The following is a 16,896-nucleotide window of genomic DNA, read 5'->3' as shown; positions in this document are numbered from 1 at the left end:
CCTACTATATCATATCTGATATGCAAATTTCTTCTATATTATCGACATGATCAAAACTTTGCTGAATTACCTGTTCTTGCTCAATGAATCTGTACACAATCTACTACATTCCTTGTGTTGTCTGACTGACAGTTTATAAGGATAACTGAAATATTGTTAGTAATATTTCAAGATGAACACCTACTGGACTGAAGCAACTTAGGTTTGCTTGATTATCAAAAGAGAATTTTTTTTTTAGAAAAATCCTGTTAAAATTTGAGAATCAAGTATGATTCATCAGGTTTTTGAGGAATGTTTGGTCCCCATTGGCTTTCATTGAATTTACAAAAACAGCAAAATCATAATGAAAGGATTTTTATTTTTGGGTGAACAATCCCTTTAAGTTAAACCAGCCAACTAAACCATGGGGTTCGCCAGTGTGACCGGACATACATCGCCCCATTCTCACCACGTCCACCCATGGGCCTTCCTCCAGGGCACCTAATGAAGCACATTAGCACTGCATCTGTTGCTGTCTAAGCAGTTGCCAGCTAATCTCCACCATGCCAGTTCCCACACAGTCATCTTCAGGCCACATTACAACACTCAGTCTTTATGGCCTATGAAGCCACAAGGCAACCTGCGGGCATGTGATTTAGTGTCGACCGGACGGCTACACATAAAGCCAGCCTCTGATGCCCCCTCAGTATTAGTCTAATTGAAATGGAAGCAGAGGGGTAATAATGCTATAACAACCCGGCGGTGCTGGCGTACAGGCCCCGCTGTGCTGAAACAGCGCTAATAAACCATAAATAAAATAGATGGCTGAGGGAGTGAAGGGCCCCCCTATGTGCCGGCTCATTGAGTCGGTGAGAGTACTCCCCCTCTCCGTGTCGAGATTAGACAGTCATCAGGGGCAGATACCCTCTCCACATGCCCCGCCGCTGCAGGCGCTGAGCTCAAATACATGTGTGCCAGTATAAGCGGATGGAAGTCATGAGCAGGGCATAATTACTGTGAGTTCAGATACTCTTTTTTAAGGCTATAAGAGAGAGAGGATGCAAAACTGCCTCATCAAATACTAAAATATATACTAAGCACTGGGCTGGAATTAGGGTGTTTTTAAATTGCCTCTACAGCTCAATTTTTGAAACATCACAGGCTAGAAAGCAAGGTTTATTTAGTTCTGATTCATTTATATTATGATGTGCATTTTGCTTGCATGTCAAAGAAACTTTCTCTCTGCTATTGCTGTAAATTATACAGGAAACATTCTAACTTGGTTGGTCGTGGCTGAACTGTGCTGCACTTGTTGCGCTGCATGTTTTTAATTTACTAAAAATAAATTTTTAAACAGTCATTTGTTCATGAATTGGACTATAGGCTAATTGGTTGCACTATGTTTTTGATTTTCATTTTGAATCAGACTATAGGCTACTTATTACACTGTATATTATTTTAATTCTTCAAAAATAACTGGTTTAAATAAGTCATTTGTTCATGAATCAGACTACACTGCTGAATTAAAATATTCATTAATTTAAAATAAAGTTTTTTTTCCCAACATAATATCTAGATAAAGTCAAGATGTTGACGAGAGTGATGTAGAAGTATTTACCGTGAAGCATGGGGTAAAACGCCCCATCATAATTACTGTAATTACCATGTTCTGAACATCACATCCTTTGTTTTTCCGTCAAATTTAATTTAACTAGATGGTTGAAAAAAAATATTTTGACGTTAAATTGAAAAATTACCTCAAGTTAGCACCAGCTATCTAGTTAGCTAGCCAGTTAGCATCAGCTAAAAATATTTTATAAATAGGTTGATTTTCGGCATAGTTCATTAAAAAATATTCATATTTATCTATCGTTTTAGCTTGTCATTTTTAATTTGAAGCTAAAACTGCTTGAACTCTGATATTGGTGTAAATGTTTTTATACACTTTCACTGTTATATTAAATGTAGTATAGTGGTGAATGTATAATGTTTTTTGTTATCATGTTTTTTTGTTTTTGTGACTGTTGGTAGTCTATTTGTTGGTGTTTTTTATGTTACCGATCTAGAGACTCCAGATGAAAAGTAGTATCTTTTACTAATTCTGGCATATTTACATGGTGTATTATCGTACAACAATGTTCATGAATATGCATGGTCCCTATCAAATAAATAAATAAATAAATAAATAAAGCAAATTGCTTTGTTAGAGTGGGGCAAAACTTGGTACAAATATTTGTAAAAAAAATTGACATGAAAACTCTTATTTAGTTTATAATTATGTCATTGTCACTAAAAACTAGGATAAATATTCTAGACACATTTAATGTTTGTTTCACAGAAAAACTACACAGTCCTTAAGGGGAACGTTTTCCCCCACTCTACTCTATATATATTTGTATTTATATAATATTATATATTTATATAAGTTGCATATAATTCAATATATTTAAAATGGCATTTAAACTTCCTGACCATTCTCCACACTCAGGAGAAGCGATTAATCTGTTAGTTTTTGTTGTTTAGATTAACACTTGCTGCTAGGATTGATTTATTGTTACTGCTGTTTTTTATATAACCACACATCTGTTGAATTCTCTATTTATTTCCCAAAATTTCTGGGCAAATGTAAACAACGTTCGGTCGTGAGGGGTTACACCTTAAACATGTGAAGCATCAGGATCGATCAAAACTAAAAGCCATTATAATCAACAAAGCTGTGTTGACTGCTAGTGCTCACCTGTGACGCAGTTTGCAGAGTGAACTACAGTTTTCAGATTTTTTATGCAAGTACCGCAGAATCTCAACGTCACGTGGGGTTGTGGATGTCCGTTCTGTATAACACTCGCTTACTGGCTCCTGTATTGTTGCTGAGGTGCACCACCCCATTACGCAGCTCCTCTCTGTTCAGTAAGGGAAAAGAATTGCAGTGATTTATCAAACTGTGGCTTTCTTGGACACAGAATCCAACCTGAGCCAGCAGAGAGGAAAAAAACTTAAACAAAAACATTCATTCTGTTTGACAGGGCCCTCTACCTCTCTAAACACCACCACAGGATCAGAGACCAGAGAGAGAGTGATTCTCGCTTGAAACACGGCAGTGATTCACTTTTGCTGTTGGTTTAGGATCAGATACGGATAATCTGAGCTATGAAAGCAATACTACAGGGCATTGTACAGAACGGTTTAATTAATGCCTGACACCTGAAAAATTGCTGTAATATTTTAGAGAAGACTGGTTCGTAGAAGCTTCTATTGCCTCTAATGTGAGATAACATTTCTTTTGGGATAGGATAGCATCTCGATCATGTGTAATACAACTTGACATTTTTACCTGTTATTTACAGGGCTTTGGTGTAATTGAAAACCTTGTGCTTGCCGTTAGCTGCTAGCCCTATGAGCTCTTTGCTTGTTGTGTGCAGACAGTGTCAAGTTATCTCTAAAGACTGGCTAGAATTCACTTTGCTGTATTGCATTGCAAAATCTGTGATTATGACTAACCTCCCACAGTCCAGTTTAACCAGATGCTATGTGAACTAAAATAGCACTATGCCATAAGTTTTAAAAATTAAATAAACATCAATCTCTTTGCAAAAGAACAAAACACTATTTCAATGTAAATTAAGCTTACTATAGTATGCCAGATCTCGGGAGTCTGCTGCATTCTCCACAACTTCTCTCTCAGAAGCAGTTGTGCCATGAAAATGGTTCATCACAGACTTGTTTGGGCTGTTTGCAAAGTTATTTACCTCAATTGCCTGATTTATGTACATTCAAATTACATTAATTTTTATAAATGAAATATTTAATTTTTAAATTTATATTTCTATTTCTATTTTATATATATATATATATATATATATATATATATATATATATATATATATATAAATTGTTTTTAAATTTAAAAAACTAAAGCTAATTAAAAAAAAGCTATTGAAGTTATTTTTGAAAATGGTACAGCGCTATTATGCAAATAAATGTGCTTATGGTTGGCACAGTTCATTATTAATGAATTATCCCGCTTAGCGATGGAAAAGATTTGTGCTAGGCCTTTTTCAGTCAGCTAAAGAAGTTGAGAGCAGATATGACATGGATCCAAGCCAGGTCAAAGGTTATAATTTATCGCCCCTGTGCAAATTTTTTGGCCTCAGGCTCAGTCTTGTCATTGGTGACAATAACAACACCCACACTCCGCTCTGAATTTCAACAGCTAACAATACGGCTGCCGCAGCCACATCGAGACAGGGAGAAATGAGCCCTGAAATTTCTGTCATAAATTGCAAAAACATTCTCAGAGGAGGATGGGGGGAGGAGACGAAAAAATTGGTGTTGGGAAAGCAGTTCTTAGCTCGACTGACACTTGCGGTCTAACCTGGATTTACCGCCTCGCAGGGCCTACTGTGCAGGCAGTGCAAACTTTTGTGATGAAGGAGAAGATGGTCCCTTGCTTATCAAAGCATCTTTCATATGCATACACTGTTCTGTACATGACTTGCAATTAAATTCTCTCTGGCCTTGAATTTTGACCTCTTTCATTTCAAAGAAAAATCTCTGTCTTTTATGTCTTTAGTATTCACATCATCGGGGCTTGTTGATTTTCATAGGTAGAAGGTAAAATGGAAAAATTGCACTGTTGTTGCTTACAAATGTTTTCTAAATAGTAGCACTTTGGTCCAAGACCTTCTTCAGGCCTTTTGAAAGGGTGAAAGAAACGTTTTCTTGTTTGATTAGGTCCCCGGTGTGTCTTGTTAGTCTATTACCCTGTGTATATACAGTAAGCACTTGTGTTCCTGTGTTTGTTGTCTGGTCTTTTCCTTTGGTGGATGTTACGTTGTTGGTCTCAGTCTTGCTCCCTAGTTTTCTTGATGTTCTTGCATTTGGTTTATTTTGGTAAATTTTTGTTTGTTAATTTTGTTGTGTATATCCTCTGCACTTGAATACTGGCCTCACTCTTCTCTGAGAGCTTGGTGTGACAGAGAATAAGTCCTGACCAAGAAACACTGGGGCATCATTATTTAAAACATCATCACCTTTATTTAAAACAGACCAGTTACTAAAATTATTTAAATATAAATAATGTAATTGGGGCATCATGTATTTCAAATCTGCTTCTAAATGGCACATAGAAACAAAATAAAAACCTCATTGAACTGTCATTGGTCATTGTATACCATATGTCATCAGACATTCAGATGGTCTGTCTAAGTGGGCCAGATTAGTCTGCTATGTGGACCAGAGTTTTGCGAGACTCTGTGTGAAAGTCAAAATGGAAAGTGTGTCCAGTTAGATATTATTAAGAATCAGCACTAGTCTCAGCGGTAGAGAGGGTTTTGCTCTATTAGGCCAAATGTGAGTCTAATCTATCATCTTAGGCAGCTAATGATTGTCTCCATGCATCCCAGCAGGCCCATTCTGGCTTGGGAAACGGACAGTGTTCGGGGTTCGGGTTTATTTGTCATCTTCAAGATGTCCCTTTCACGCAGAAAAGGTTGACTGCGGTCTGGAGAACATGGAGAGAGGACATGCATTGGGGACAGACCCTCGGAGACCATGTTAAACTGAGAGAAAGAAAGACAGATGGAGTTTGTTAAGATAATAAGTCTCCTTGAAATAAGTGGGAGTCGCCGTAATGCAATATTCAAACTCCCCACAGACCTTAGTCTCAGTCTAATGATAGTTTTAGAGCTGCTTCAGACATTTGTTTAAATAAGTGTGGGCTGACGTGCTGCAGTTTTAATCATGTGCCTAATCATTTATTCTTTTTCTCTCCATTACAGCATTTGTCTTGAGTTGCAACTTCCCTGATAGACCAGCGTATGGAGATGTGTCCGTCACAAGCCTCCATGCGGAGGGAGAGGCCTATTTCTACTGCTTCAATGGATATCAACTACAGGGTCCCTCCACACTGACGTGCCGCAATGCCACCACACCCTACTGGAGCGGCAGAGTGCCACGCTGTCTTGGTGAGTCCCAAACCTAATGATGAATTTAGGGGGACTTACCAAACATCCAAAACAATGTTGTGTGCTGGGCTAAATGTGCTCGTTGTATGTGCGTAGCCTACATATGATGGTATTTTGACCAGCTGAGAACTCTTGAAGAGCTTATAAAATGGGTAAAGGAGTCGAAACAGCACCAGAAATCCCTTTGTCACGCACACAAATGAAGATCTGCTGTGAGGAGACGCAGTTCTGATGTCTGTACCGAACTGTGATAGAAAACATTGTGACTATGATCTTTTCAGTGGTCGGTGTCCGCTTGTTTGTGTGGGCACCAGGGTTCATATGGCACCGTTCAACTTATTCAAATGAACCGCACTAACAGAGTAATTGTACCAGGGTTAATTTTAATCGAACCAAACATGCCAAGAGTGAACATACTTACGTTTTTACCGGACAACCACTGGGATTACATTGGTGAATTTGGTTATATTGGTGGCTAGACCAGTCGTTCCACTGAAAAATTACAATTTAGACAATAATGAAAGTGCTTTGACAAAAAATGTGGCTCACATTTCTACTTTTATACTATCTGAATAATGATGGCATATTTACCTCCATTAAGTTCCTTATTTTACCAAGATTTTTGCTTTTATTTTAACTAAAGGAGTCATTAAAAAAATTCCGTGCTAATTGACATTATACCCCAAATGCAGTGCATTGAACATCACTTGTATTGGACCTAAGTGATCCCTTTAAAGGGTTATGGATCTAAACTGCTAATTCTATAGATGCAGGTTGCTTCCAGGTGGCTGTAAACTTGACGTAGAAACTACCTGACATGTCACGTGTGCCCTTTCACCAGATAGACTCTTAATTGCAGGTTACTCCAGAGGGATTGTCCCGGTATTGAGTGTGTTACAACAAAAGCATCAGCTAAATGACAGTTAATTACCAAATCTGCAGTATTTGATCTCTGCCCCTGAGAAATTCAATTATGAAGCAGTAGCACTAGTTGCAGCACTGTTAACGTTAGGAAAATCAATGAAATAGTAGCTTCTGCTTTTAAGGTACCTTATTTCATTTTTATATAGATACAATTGGTTTTGCCTGCCAATGATAAACACAGCCTACTCACACTTGCTGATTTGCATCATTGTGACGCTGCCCTGAACTCGCTCACTAGCAATTATCCTTCGTTTTCTTTTCTTCGTTTCACCATAAACATACACCCACAAGTCATTTTGTCATTCAGACGCAAACAAACCTCATGCCTGTGTAAATATTTAGTCCACACAGGTGTGATTTAACTTGACAGGGGAGAAACTCCCGGTGCGGTTGCTCCCTCCTCCTTTTAAGTTAATTGGGGTTTGATCATTGATTTTGGCTGGAATGGTTGTAACAGAATTGTTTGTGCTACAAGGCAGTGAATATTAACAACCGTATCCCCTCAGGGCAGCCCGGTGTGGCAGCGTGATTGACAGGTCTGCCTCCTCTGCATAAATAAGGACTTTTTGTGCCTCAATCTCTTTGTGGAGCCGAATCCCATAGCTGGAGAACTCTTCCCTCTTGCATGACAAGCAGAACAACATCTTCGATTGCAAACAAGAGCGAGTTCCCTGAAGGACGGCTGTTTTGATGAAGGATCTCATTTAGTGCTTCGGCGGCACGAGTCGTGAGGTGGTTTAGTTAGCCTGCGGCTGCCAGACGTGGCCTACAGGACCTGGGGTTTCTCACTTTTCGCCATTATTTTGGAGTGAAATAGCATAAACGTGCAGTTTTAGAAGCATGCTGATGCGGATCCGTGCCAGACTGTCAGAGTCTGATTACTGATCAGCATGGGCCGGCTGCCAGGGAGCAGGGCTTTGGGTCCACTTTAATTACGTTCTGTCCACCTGACTAACCTTCAGCCGTCAAGCTCTGAAGGATTCCTCCTCCTCCGACAAGCTCGCACTCTTTTTTTTTTTGCTTTTAACAAAAACTGTTTACTATTGCTTTAGTAATAGTAATCCTTCTCTGAGTCGTTGTGGTCTAAAGTTTCTTGAGTCAAGAGGTGGCATAAATACAATAACTTAAATGCTCCTCTTTTATTTTCAGCATTTTTCATTTCTGAATTAAAAATAATTGTATGGATTTGTGGGGGATGAATTGCAGTGTGACACAACTGTCCTGATATCACAATGAAAACATTTAATAAGAATTTGTTTTTGTTTTTATACAAAACTGATTCCCGTATTATTATTATATGATTTTTTTTCTTGTGAAAAATGTATGACCAAAATGCTGAATTTTTTTTTATAAAACAGGAAATTATATCATAGAGAGGACCCCTGTCATGTTCAGGAAGTTTCTTAAAATGACAGGTAATTTAACCTTTAAGACAAGATTACTTCAATGTGTAAAAGGTATATTAATTATTTACTATATGTATATTATTATTGTAAAATACTAATAAAATACTATAAAATTATTTAATTAAAAAATAATTATTAATAATGAAATTGTACACTAGCATTTGTTCACAGAGTCAGCGCATTACGTTGATACTTTATACTTAATAAATGCCATTTTTGTAATCATTACGTTTAAACTTTTGTTGAAAATGTTATAAAAGTCTTTCAAAAATATACAATATATGAAACCAGCATGAATACGAGTACATTTTTAAGATCTCGGCACGTGTTTTAAAACTAGTTTTATAATCCTAAGCACCTGGTGCATCTGAAATCACATAATGTCTGAGTAAGTACGGCTTTTAAAGTAACACTATGTAATTTTTCAACCTTCACAATATGTTTCCAAGAGCCTTGTGATGGTACATCGACTTACAATAGGTTAAATGACACGTCTGCCATAGCCTGACGTGGTCTGTATTGCTTTTACTGGCACTATGTAACTTCGGGTTTCAGGTAATAACCGGAGCACAAAAAGAACTACAAAATTCGACTGCTTTACGGCATACATAGTTTTCCTTCGTTTGTGATGTCTTTCATAAAATCATGCATCATACTCTACCTTGTCTGTGGTCATTGTTGATTACAAAGCTGGTGCTGGATAAACAGCGAGCATGCGCGTGTGACAGTAGGCTGCGGCAGGCTAAATTATTTATGACAGCGGTAATGGACAATTCCGCTTCCAACCTGTAGGGCGACCGCAGAGGAAAAGTTCCTTGGTGTTGCTTTAATGAAAAAAAAAATTGCGACCGTTAAAATATATATATTCTATAGGCTACAGATACATCGCTTCACTGCCATTCTGAACTGCTCTCCCGTGGCCTCATGGGATAGAAAACATCCATCAGATTTGCACTTCAGAATCTCGCCGGAAGTAGTAGGTCATTCGGATTCTTTTCACCTATACTGTTTTATGAATACTATGCATTCAGACATACTCCTCATTTCAGATAGGCTACAGTTTTTCTCCTACTATATAAGCACACATTTTCATACACTGGGGGTATCTGAAAGTCTTTGACGTGTACCCTCACTCACTATGTCTTCTTATTGCTACATTATTGTGTTTTAGATAGAGATCTAGTCTCTGTGGTCATGCACTATGAAAGAGTTTTGTTATCCACAGCTCAAAGCTCATTCTGAGGGCTTTCCTTGAATTCTAGCACTCTTATTTTCGTCTCAGTGGTCTCCTTCCATTTTTACTTTGAACAGTGGCCTGTGGTGGAATGGTGAAGAACGCGACTCTCGGCCGCATTGTATCGCCCGGTTTCCCTGGCAACTACAGCAACAACCTGACCTGCCACTGGGTGCTGGAGGCCCCTGAGGGTCAAAGACTGCACGTGCACTTCGAGAAGGTGGCCCTCGCCGAAGATGATGACAGGTTCGTCTCAATCAACTCACTCAGTACTCCGCTATTATACCCTAATTAGTCAACTGATGTTCAATAGACAGTTGGAGAAGCTCAGAGTGTCTCTTCACAGTGCCGTCACACTCCAAATGTGGCGTTGCTCTTCAGGGCATTATCTGCTACGGCGAGAGCGAGGGATGATAGGAACAGCTGTGAGTGCGTGAGTAAAAGTGGATGAAAGTTTCTGAGATCATATACTTGCTCTCCTTTAAAATAATTTAGAATAATCAAATCCCCTCGTGCAGGCGCGGCGAGAGCGATTACAGCACACTCCGGGGCCTCAGGAGGGGGATTAAGTTATTTTTATTAGCAGTATCCGCTTTTTCTGCAGGCTTTGCTAACAAATGGACTTTTAATGAGGTCACTTGCTGCTCAGCTATTCAAAATCATATCAGGCAATTATTATGAAAACTGCCAAAAGACAGTACTAGAAATCGGAGGAACTTTACATCTGCTGCCAAACAGATACTGTAGAGAGATTCGCTGTTTTGAACCCAACTAAACCATTCTGTTCTGTTTATGTCTGCAGGTTTCTGATAAAAAATGGCAACCACATCGACTCGCCCATTCTGTATGACTCGTATGAGGTGGAATACCTTCCGAACGAGGGAATCGTTTGTTCCTACAGATATCTCTTTGTGGAGTTCACGACGGATGGTTTCGGGACCAACACGGGGGTGGCCATCAGATATGAAGGTACGGACTAACTAGACAATTCATCGTAAGCTTAAGTAGATCGTAGAACCATTGCCACCTTTGGTCTCTACGACCAACTTTTGAGAATCGCAGCCCAGGTCAGTTCGCGAGTGAACCAGTAGGTACGTTTACTAGTAGGTTCACTAATTTCCATCAATCTGATTTCACATTCTGAAAGTTCTGATTACATGAACTATAAATGCTGCAATCTGATTCACATATTCGTTTACATGTGCATTACATGTATTCAAATTTTTGCATATATCCGAGAAAACCATCGGGAAAATGTCACTGGAGCTATTTTTACAGGAGTGCAGTTTTTATCTTGATGACATATCTAAAAAGAAAGCTGACATATATGTTAGAAGAGCTTTTTTTTAGCAAATATTGAGTAAATATTAAGTCTCCTCCACTGACCAGTTCATAACACGTGAGACATAAACATACGCACGTTCATAAGTCATTGAATGTATGTAAACATCATGACCCATTGCGTGTGCACAAGGTTTTTTGAAACTAGTTGGATTCAAGTGTTGATCGATTGATGTTTTCCATTAAGGCTTTTTTATCCGATTGACTGCCATCAATAAGATAATAAGGGTATTATTTGGGTGTAAATGTAGATAATGATTCGGTTCACTAATATCTTATTCATTATCAGTTTTTAGTCACTGTACAGCATTGGTCACAGGACATCTTAATAATGAGGATTTGATAGCTGCCAACATCTTTTCTTATCCGTCCTCGACTGTTTTGTCTCTGAACCAGGCCGTACACGGCGGCGGTTACCGAGTTCAAACGTTGTTTGAAGAACACATGTCCTTTACAGAGCCTCAGGGCTGTGGTGGAGACAAAGAGTGTACCTTCCGGCACATTCCCCTTGTTGCTTCGATTCACACCAAAGATCTTTTCTCTTACGTGCCTTGCTAAACACTCCTTAGATTCATGGCTCAAATGAGATTTATTCAAATTAAATCAAATGGAAATCGAATCAAATGCAACCCGGCAAGGTCATTAAAATTAGTTTTAACTGGAAACAGAAATTGCATAAATTACATTCCTATTCCCTCTGACAGGTCAGTCGAATGTGTGCAGTTGCATTTGTTCACAGGGATGTCATGCACACCTCGGGACCTCGCAGTCATTATCTGGCGAGATCAATCTAATCTCATTTACCATGCCACAATCCGATTATGCTATCTACAATATACTAATGTGCCTTCACGGCAACCTGTAATAATTTGGCTTGTCTTCTCACACTTCTGACACCTCTCTGAATGTCACACCAGTTAGAGTGCTCAGCCTTTAATAGTCTTTCTGATTAAAGAAGTGCTTAAAATCAAAATGGAGCTGTTTTTTTATCAATTTCAATAGACTAGCAAAATAACTGATCTGAAACTCTTTGTGTATCGAGAAGCCACACATTGAATACTTGTTCTGTTATCTGTAGGCCATTTAAACCAGAATCATGTAAATCTATGTAATAATTGTATTTGAATGGAATATTTGTATTTGCTGAAATAGAGGTATTGTCATACTTTTTCGAGGTAAATTTCTTTATTTTTTTACCTTGTTGTGTATGACCGTCAGCATGACCCAGATAAACTTTTATAGCCAAATTTGCTGTTTTACATCACTACAATTCAAAAGCTTTGGGTTGGGAAGGTTTATTCATGTTTTTGAATGTCTCTTATGCTCAACAAAGCTGCATTTATTTGATCAAAGGTAAAGTAAAAACAGTAATATTTTGAAATATTGTTACAAATTAAAAATTAACTGTTGTCTTTATTTAAATGTAATTTTTTCCTGTGATGGAAAAGCTGAATTTTCAGCATCATTACTTCAGTCTTCAGTGTCACATGATCCTTCAGATATGCTGATTTGATGCTCAATAAACATTTCTTATTATTATCAAAGTTAAAACAGTTGTGCTGCTTAATATTTTTTGGGAATCAACATTTATTTGAAATATATTTTTTGTAACATTATACATGTCTTTACTGTCACTTTTGATCAATTTAATGCATCATAGCTTTATATTTCATACCTCTATAGACTTAGTAGACTTCTCTTTTTTGTTTAATTCAAGAGTCCACTTTGTCTGAGATCTTTCTCTCAAATGCCTAAAAACAAAAATAAAAAAGAAATGTTCTTGCATATAGTAAAAGTATAAAACTACAAAGTAGTTTGAAAATGAAAAATGTAGCAAGTATGAAAATGTAGTAAATACTGTACAAATTTTGTCAACATTTATTTAAAGTTGAAAATGAGACTAAAACTTAAACTATTATGTCTTATTTGCAAACATTTTTGCTAATTGATTCATAAATCAAAGTAAGAATTGTATAAAATAAAATAGAAATTATGAAGAATTCTTTTTATTTCATTCTTGGTCAAGTTATTGTACAATTTGGTTTTCAAGGAATTTGATGAGAAATGTTGAACTTCATATTGAAATATATAAAACTGGAGCAAAAAAGTATTTTTGATCAGAATTTAATCTAATTGATGAGAAATAACTGAGACATTAAAGAGATCTCATTTATGATTTTTCTTTCCTATGGGGACCTCATTCATGGCAATAACACATTGCACATTAAATTAAATTAAATTAAATTATGTGCAAAGCTCATTTCCATATAAATCTGACTTTTATGTTGATGCCATCTTATGTAATGACTGTTTATGTGGATATAAGAGAGCAAGAATCAACTGATGATTAAAATGACTCATTTTTACTTCTTTTAGAGAACGGAGCCAGATGAATACAAAGATGAATAATGCAAATGTGTCTGGGTAAGGGGATTGGTGGAGGGGGAGGGGAACAGTTTGCTGTAATTGGCAGAATGGCCTGTGTTTATTAAACAGAGAGCGAGGCTGAATGTGGGTAGTCTAATCTAGCGCACGCTTGAATGAGGCCGGACCCGGAGGGATATCAAAGCCAGTGTTTACCCATAGTCTGAACATCCTCATCTTAAGTCTCCTCCTCTCGCTCTAATCTCTATTCTACATTCTCAGGCGAGCACAACAACCAATAACGGTTCAGCCAGGCATGTCAGTTTGTTGTTTCCCTGAGTGAGTTTGTTCATTCACGTTGCACATTTATTCACGTTGTCGGGCCGTCTCTCTTCCTTTTACGCCCGTAAATGGCCTTGCAAGTCTGGCTAAGGTAGATTAACTAACAATATCCTTCCAAGGGCAACACGAAACCTTGGGTTTGCGTCCAGGAGGATTTTGATTGGTGGGAATGTAAAACGCTGCACATTGCTTTGCCACATACAAAAGACAAATTCTTTTAGACTGCTATCTAAAAATGCTTTTAAATTCAGATTCCGCGCTGTCCTCTGCCTTTCCAATGAAATTATAATGTGAAAGGCTGAGCCGAGCGGACTACTTGTCTGTGTGTTTTAAGCTCTTCTGAAATCAGATGCTTGGTGATAGTGTTTGGACTGTGATGTGCGTCTTGGAGCAGGTGATTTATGGTGTGTCCTCTCAGCTTTTGCAGCAGGGCACTGCTACGAACCATTCGTCAAGTACGGCAACTTCACCAGCACTGACAGCACCTACGCTGTGGGCACGGTTGTGGAGTTCACCTGCGACCCTGGCTACACCCTGGAGCAGGGCTCTGTTATCATCGAGTGCATGGATCCCAACAACCCTCAATGGAATGAGACTGAACCTGCCTGCAGAGGTGTGTGGGGGAATGTTTGCATATGCATATGTACCAGGGTTGGGCCAAATTCAGAAGTGAAGAATTAGCTCCATTTCAGTTTATGAGAGTGACTTTGAATCTGTCCGTTAGGCCTATAAACCTCCAATGCTTTTACAACTTTTTTTACTTTCAAACAAGGCTTTGTCAAGCTAACACCTTTGTCTTTGTTTTGAGTTCAATTTTTTTATTCTACTTCCTTCAAATTCAAATAACAATTCTTCATCCTGTTTTCTACCTCAATTCAAATTAAATTCTAAATGATGCACAACCCTATATGTACACTGTGGGTCAAATTCACTATTCAATAAAAATGTGCATTTTATTCACAAAGCACCTCCAAACTTGATCATTCAGACATTAAATGCACTAGCATATAGCACCACACTTTATTTAATTCGCGATGAAATTGAAGTAGCGACAGATCTTTTCATCCATCCAGGTGTAACGGATTATCAGAAAATAAAAAACGATATAGGGCGGGGACTTGGTTCTATGCATCAGTTGTTGATTGGATTTTGATTTCAATCTAAATAAAGTTCAAATTTAACCTAATAATATTATTAATACCAGTTGTTATTATTATTATTATTATTAACTGACCATTTTTCCAGGGTGTCCCCCACCTATGGCCAGAGATGCTGTGTTAGGCTCCAGAGGATAAAGCGGATTGGAGATTGGATTGATGGATTATCATCATTATTATTATTTTAATTATTATTTGAATATTTATTGATTGATTTTTTTTTTTTTTATTTAATGTATTATTCATCAAAAGCTGATCTAATCAATGTAAAGAGCATTATAACTATCCATTTATCCAAAAGTGTTTACCTAAACTGGATAATTTGCTTCATGAATCTGGTGCTAAAACAACACAGGCGGCATGTAAATAAAGCTGTCAGGCACAAATTATTCTCTCCTCTATGTTCACACGTGAGGGCAGGGCCATGGGAAGTAGGGGTGCTGCATGTGCTGCAGCACCCCCTGTTGGAAAATGCAGACATTACAGCACTCTCTGACATGTAAAAAATAAATAAATAAACGTATTACATTTTTTTTTAAATGCTCCTGGTTGTTATTAACCTGAGAATTTTATGCATGAGGAAGTTTTGAGCAAAACTAAATAATTATTAATTATTAAAATAACGCAAAGCATCATTGTCAACTGACGTCACGTAGCCTACTGTAGCTTAGCTAGTGTAGACGCTGTGCGCTGTCAGCCTGTGGACCGTTTTAATTATACGCAGGTTCGGCGCGTCCATATAGGCGAACCAGGCAATTGCCTAGAGCGGCACTTTTGTAAGGGCGGCAAAATGTGTGCCAACCGGGAATGAACAATTCACAAAATAGGCTATCCCTATAGCTAATAAGGAGAGCTAAGTTATTGTTAGAATACAGCTGGATTTTAGAGGTTAGCACGCTGTATATAGCTGGTAGTCAATCTCGATGCACGCGTGCACCCCAATCCCCAACTACCCCCCCCCCCCCCCCCTCACCTACTGAAAAAATTCACCTCCCACTACAGCACCCCCAATTTAAAACCTCGTCCCACGGCCATGCGTGAGGGTATAGTGTAGGCTTTACATTTATTCGTTTCTGTGTATAATCTGCATTAGTTAGCTGCTAAAGAGCTCTACAGGCACCATGTGCAAGTACAGTACAAGCGCCTCACATCCTTTTAGTGCCTTTTCTATGTAATCCACTACATCCTATGTCACCTGGAAGGGTTTCAGACACTCTTAGCCACAGTCACGCGCCTAAAGCAGCACTAAAAGCATTAAGCCATGGATGCTAGAACCAGGTGCACAGAGCCGAAGAATGTGAGAGAATGCCTCACTCATAATGCCCAGATTCCACCCCCACCCACACACACACACACACACACACACACATGGCTATCTTATCTGACCCATTGCTCAAGTACATTTCTTGAGCCTCACAATAGAGTTTGGATTGAAAGGATTTAATCGTACTGGCTCTAGCAGAGGGTCAAGACAACAGCTTTTCCATTTGAAAATGTGCTTACATCCAGCTAAGCCAGTGTAGTGATGTGAATAGGGGGGAAATGAAAACAGGAAGCAATGAGTCGTTTGTTAATCTGGCCAGAATTTTCCATTTAGTCAGATTAATCCAAAGCTTGAGCTCTGTTCGAGAGCTGGGAGTCAAAATTTGGGATACAAAATGCCATAACTTTTGAATATATTGTGTTTGTTTATAACATCAGTGTTGTTATTTAACTAAAAATTATAAAATAATTTTCATTCATTAAAATTAAGATGAAGTAAAATAAAATATAAATATTAGATGAAAAGGCATGTTGCCTAAATTTTACAGTTTATATAATACTAAAATAACTCTGACAACATTAATTTTATTTATTTATTCTGACATTTATTGCATTGTGCAATAAATAAGATTTAGTACAGATTAAATAAAGATTTGGGTACTTTTGCATTTTAGGTACTTGTATGTGTGTTTGCTTTTCTCGCTGAACTGTTTTCTCTCTCTCTTTGGTTGCATTGCAGCTGTTTGCAGTGGAGAGATCACAGATTCAGCTGGGGTGGTGTTATCTCCAAACTGGCCTGAGGCCTATGATAAGGGTCAGGACTGCATCTGGGGGATCCATGTTGAAGAAGACAAGAGGATCATGCTAGACATCCAAGTGTACGTCCAAGTGAATGACATATATGCATATTGTACGACAAAAAT

At 38.1% G+C, this 16,896-nt stretch overlaps 1 protein-coding gene across 5 annotated transcripts in view; it reads left to right on the top strand.

The window, feature by feature from the left end:
* sez6b (seizure related 6 homolog b) overlaps nucleotides 1-16,896 on the top strand; it is a 197,198-nt gene that overhangs the window by 149,904 nt on the left and 30,398 nt on the right. For all 5 annotated transcript variants that reach the window (XM_077208421.1, XM_077208419.1, XM_077208420.1 and 2 more), the window contains exons 5-9: nucleotides 5,757-5,942; nucleotides 9,584-9,752; nucleotides 10,309-10,475; nucleotides 13,972-14,166; nucleotides 16,713-16,851. In XM_077208421.1, coding sequence (XP_077064536.1) covers nucleotides 5,757-5,942; nucleotides 9,584-9,752; nucleotides 10,309-10,475; nucleotides 13,972-14,166; nucleotides 16,713-16,851 — 856 coding nt within the window. The remainder of the gene's footprint in view (nucleotides 1-5,756; nucleotides 5,943-9,583; nucleotides 9,753-10,308; nucleotides 10,476-13,971; nucleotides 14,167-16,712; nucleotides 16,852-16,896) is intronic.

This window comes from Siphateles boraxobius, unplaced genomic scaffold, assembly GCF_051911475.1.
Source record: "Siphateles boraxobius isolate OS27281-9 unplaced genomic scaffold, OSU_SipBor_1 6, whole genome shotgun sequence".
Lineage (NCBI taxonomy): Eukaryota > Metazoa > Chordata > Actinopteri > Cypriniformes > Leuciscidae > Siphateles > Siphateles boraxobius.
This window is presented reverse-complemented; position numbering and strand designations above follow the sequence as displayed.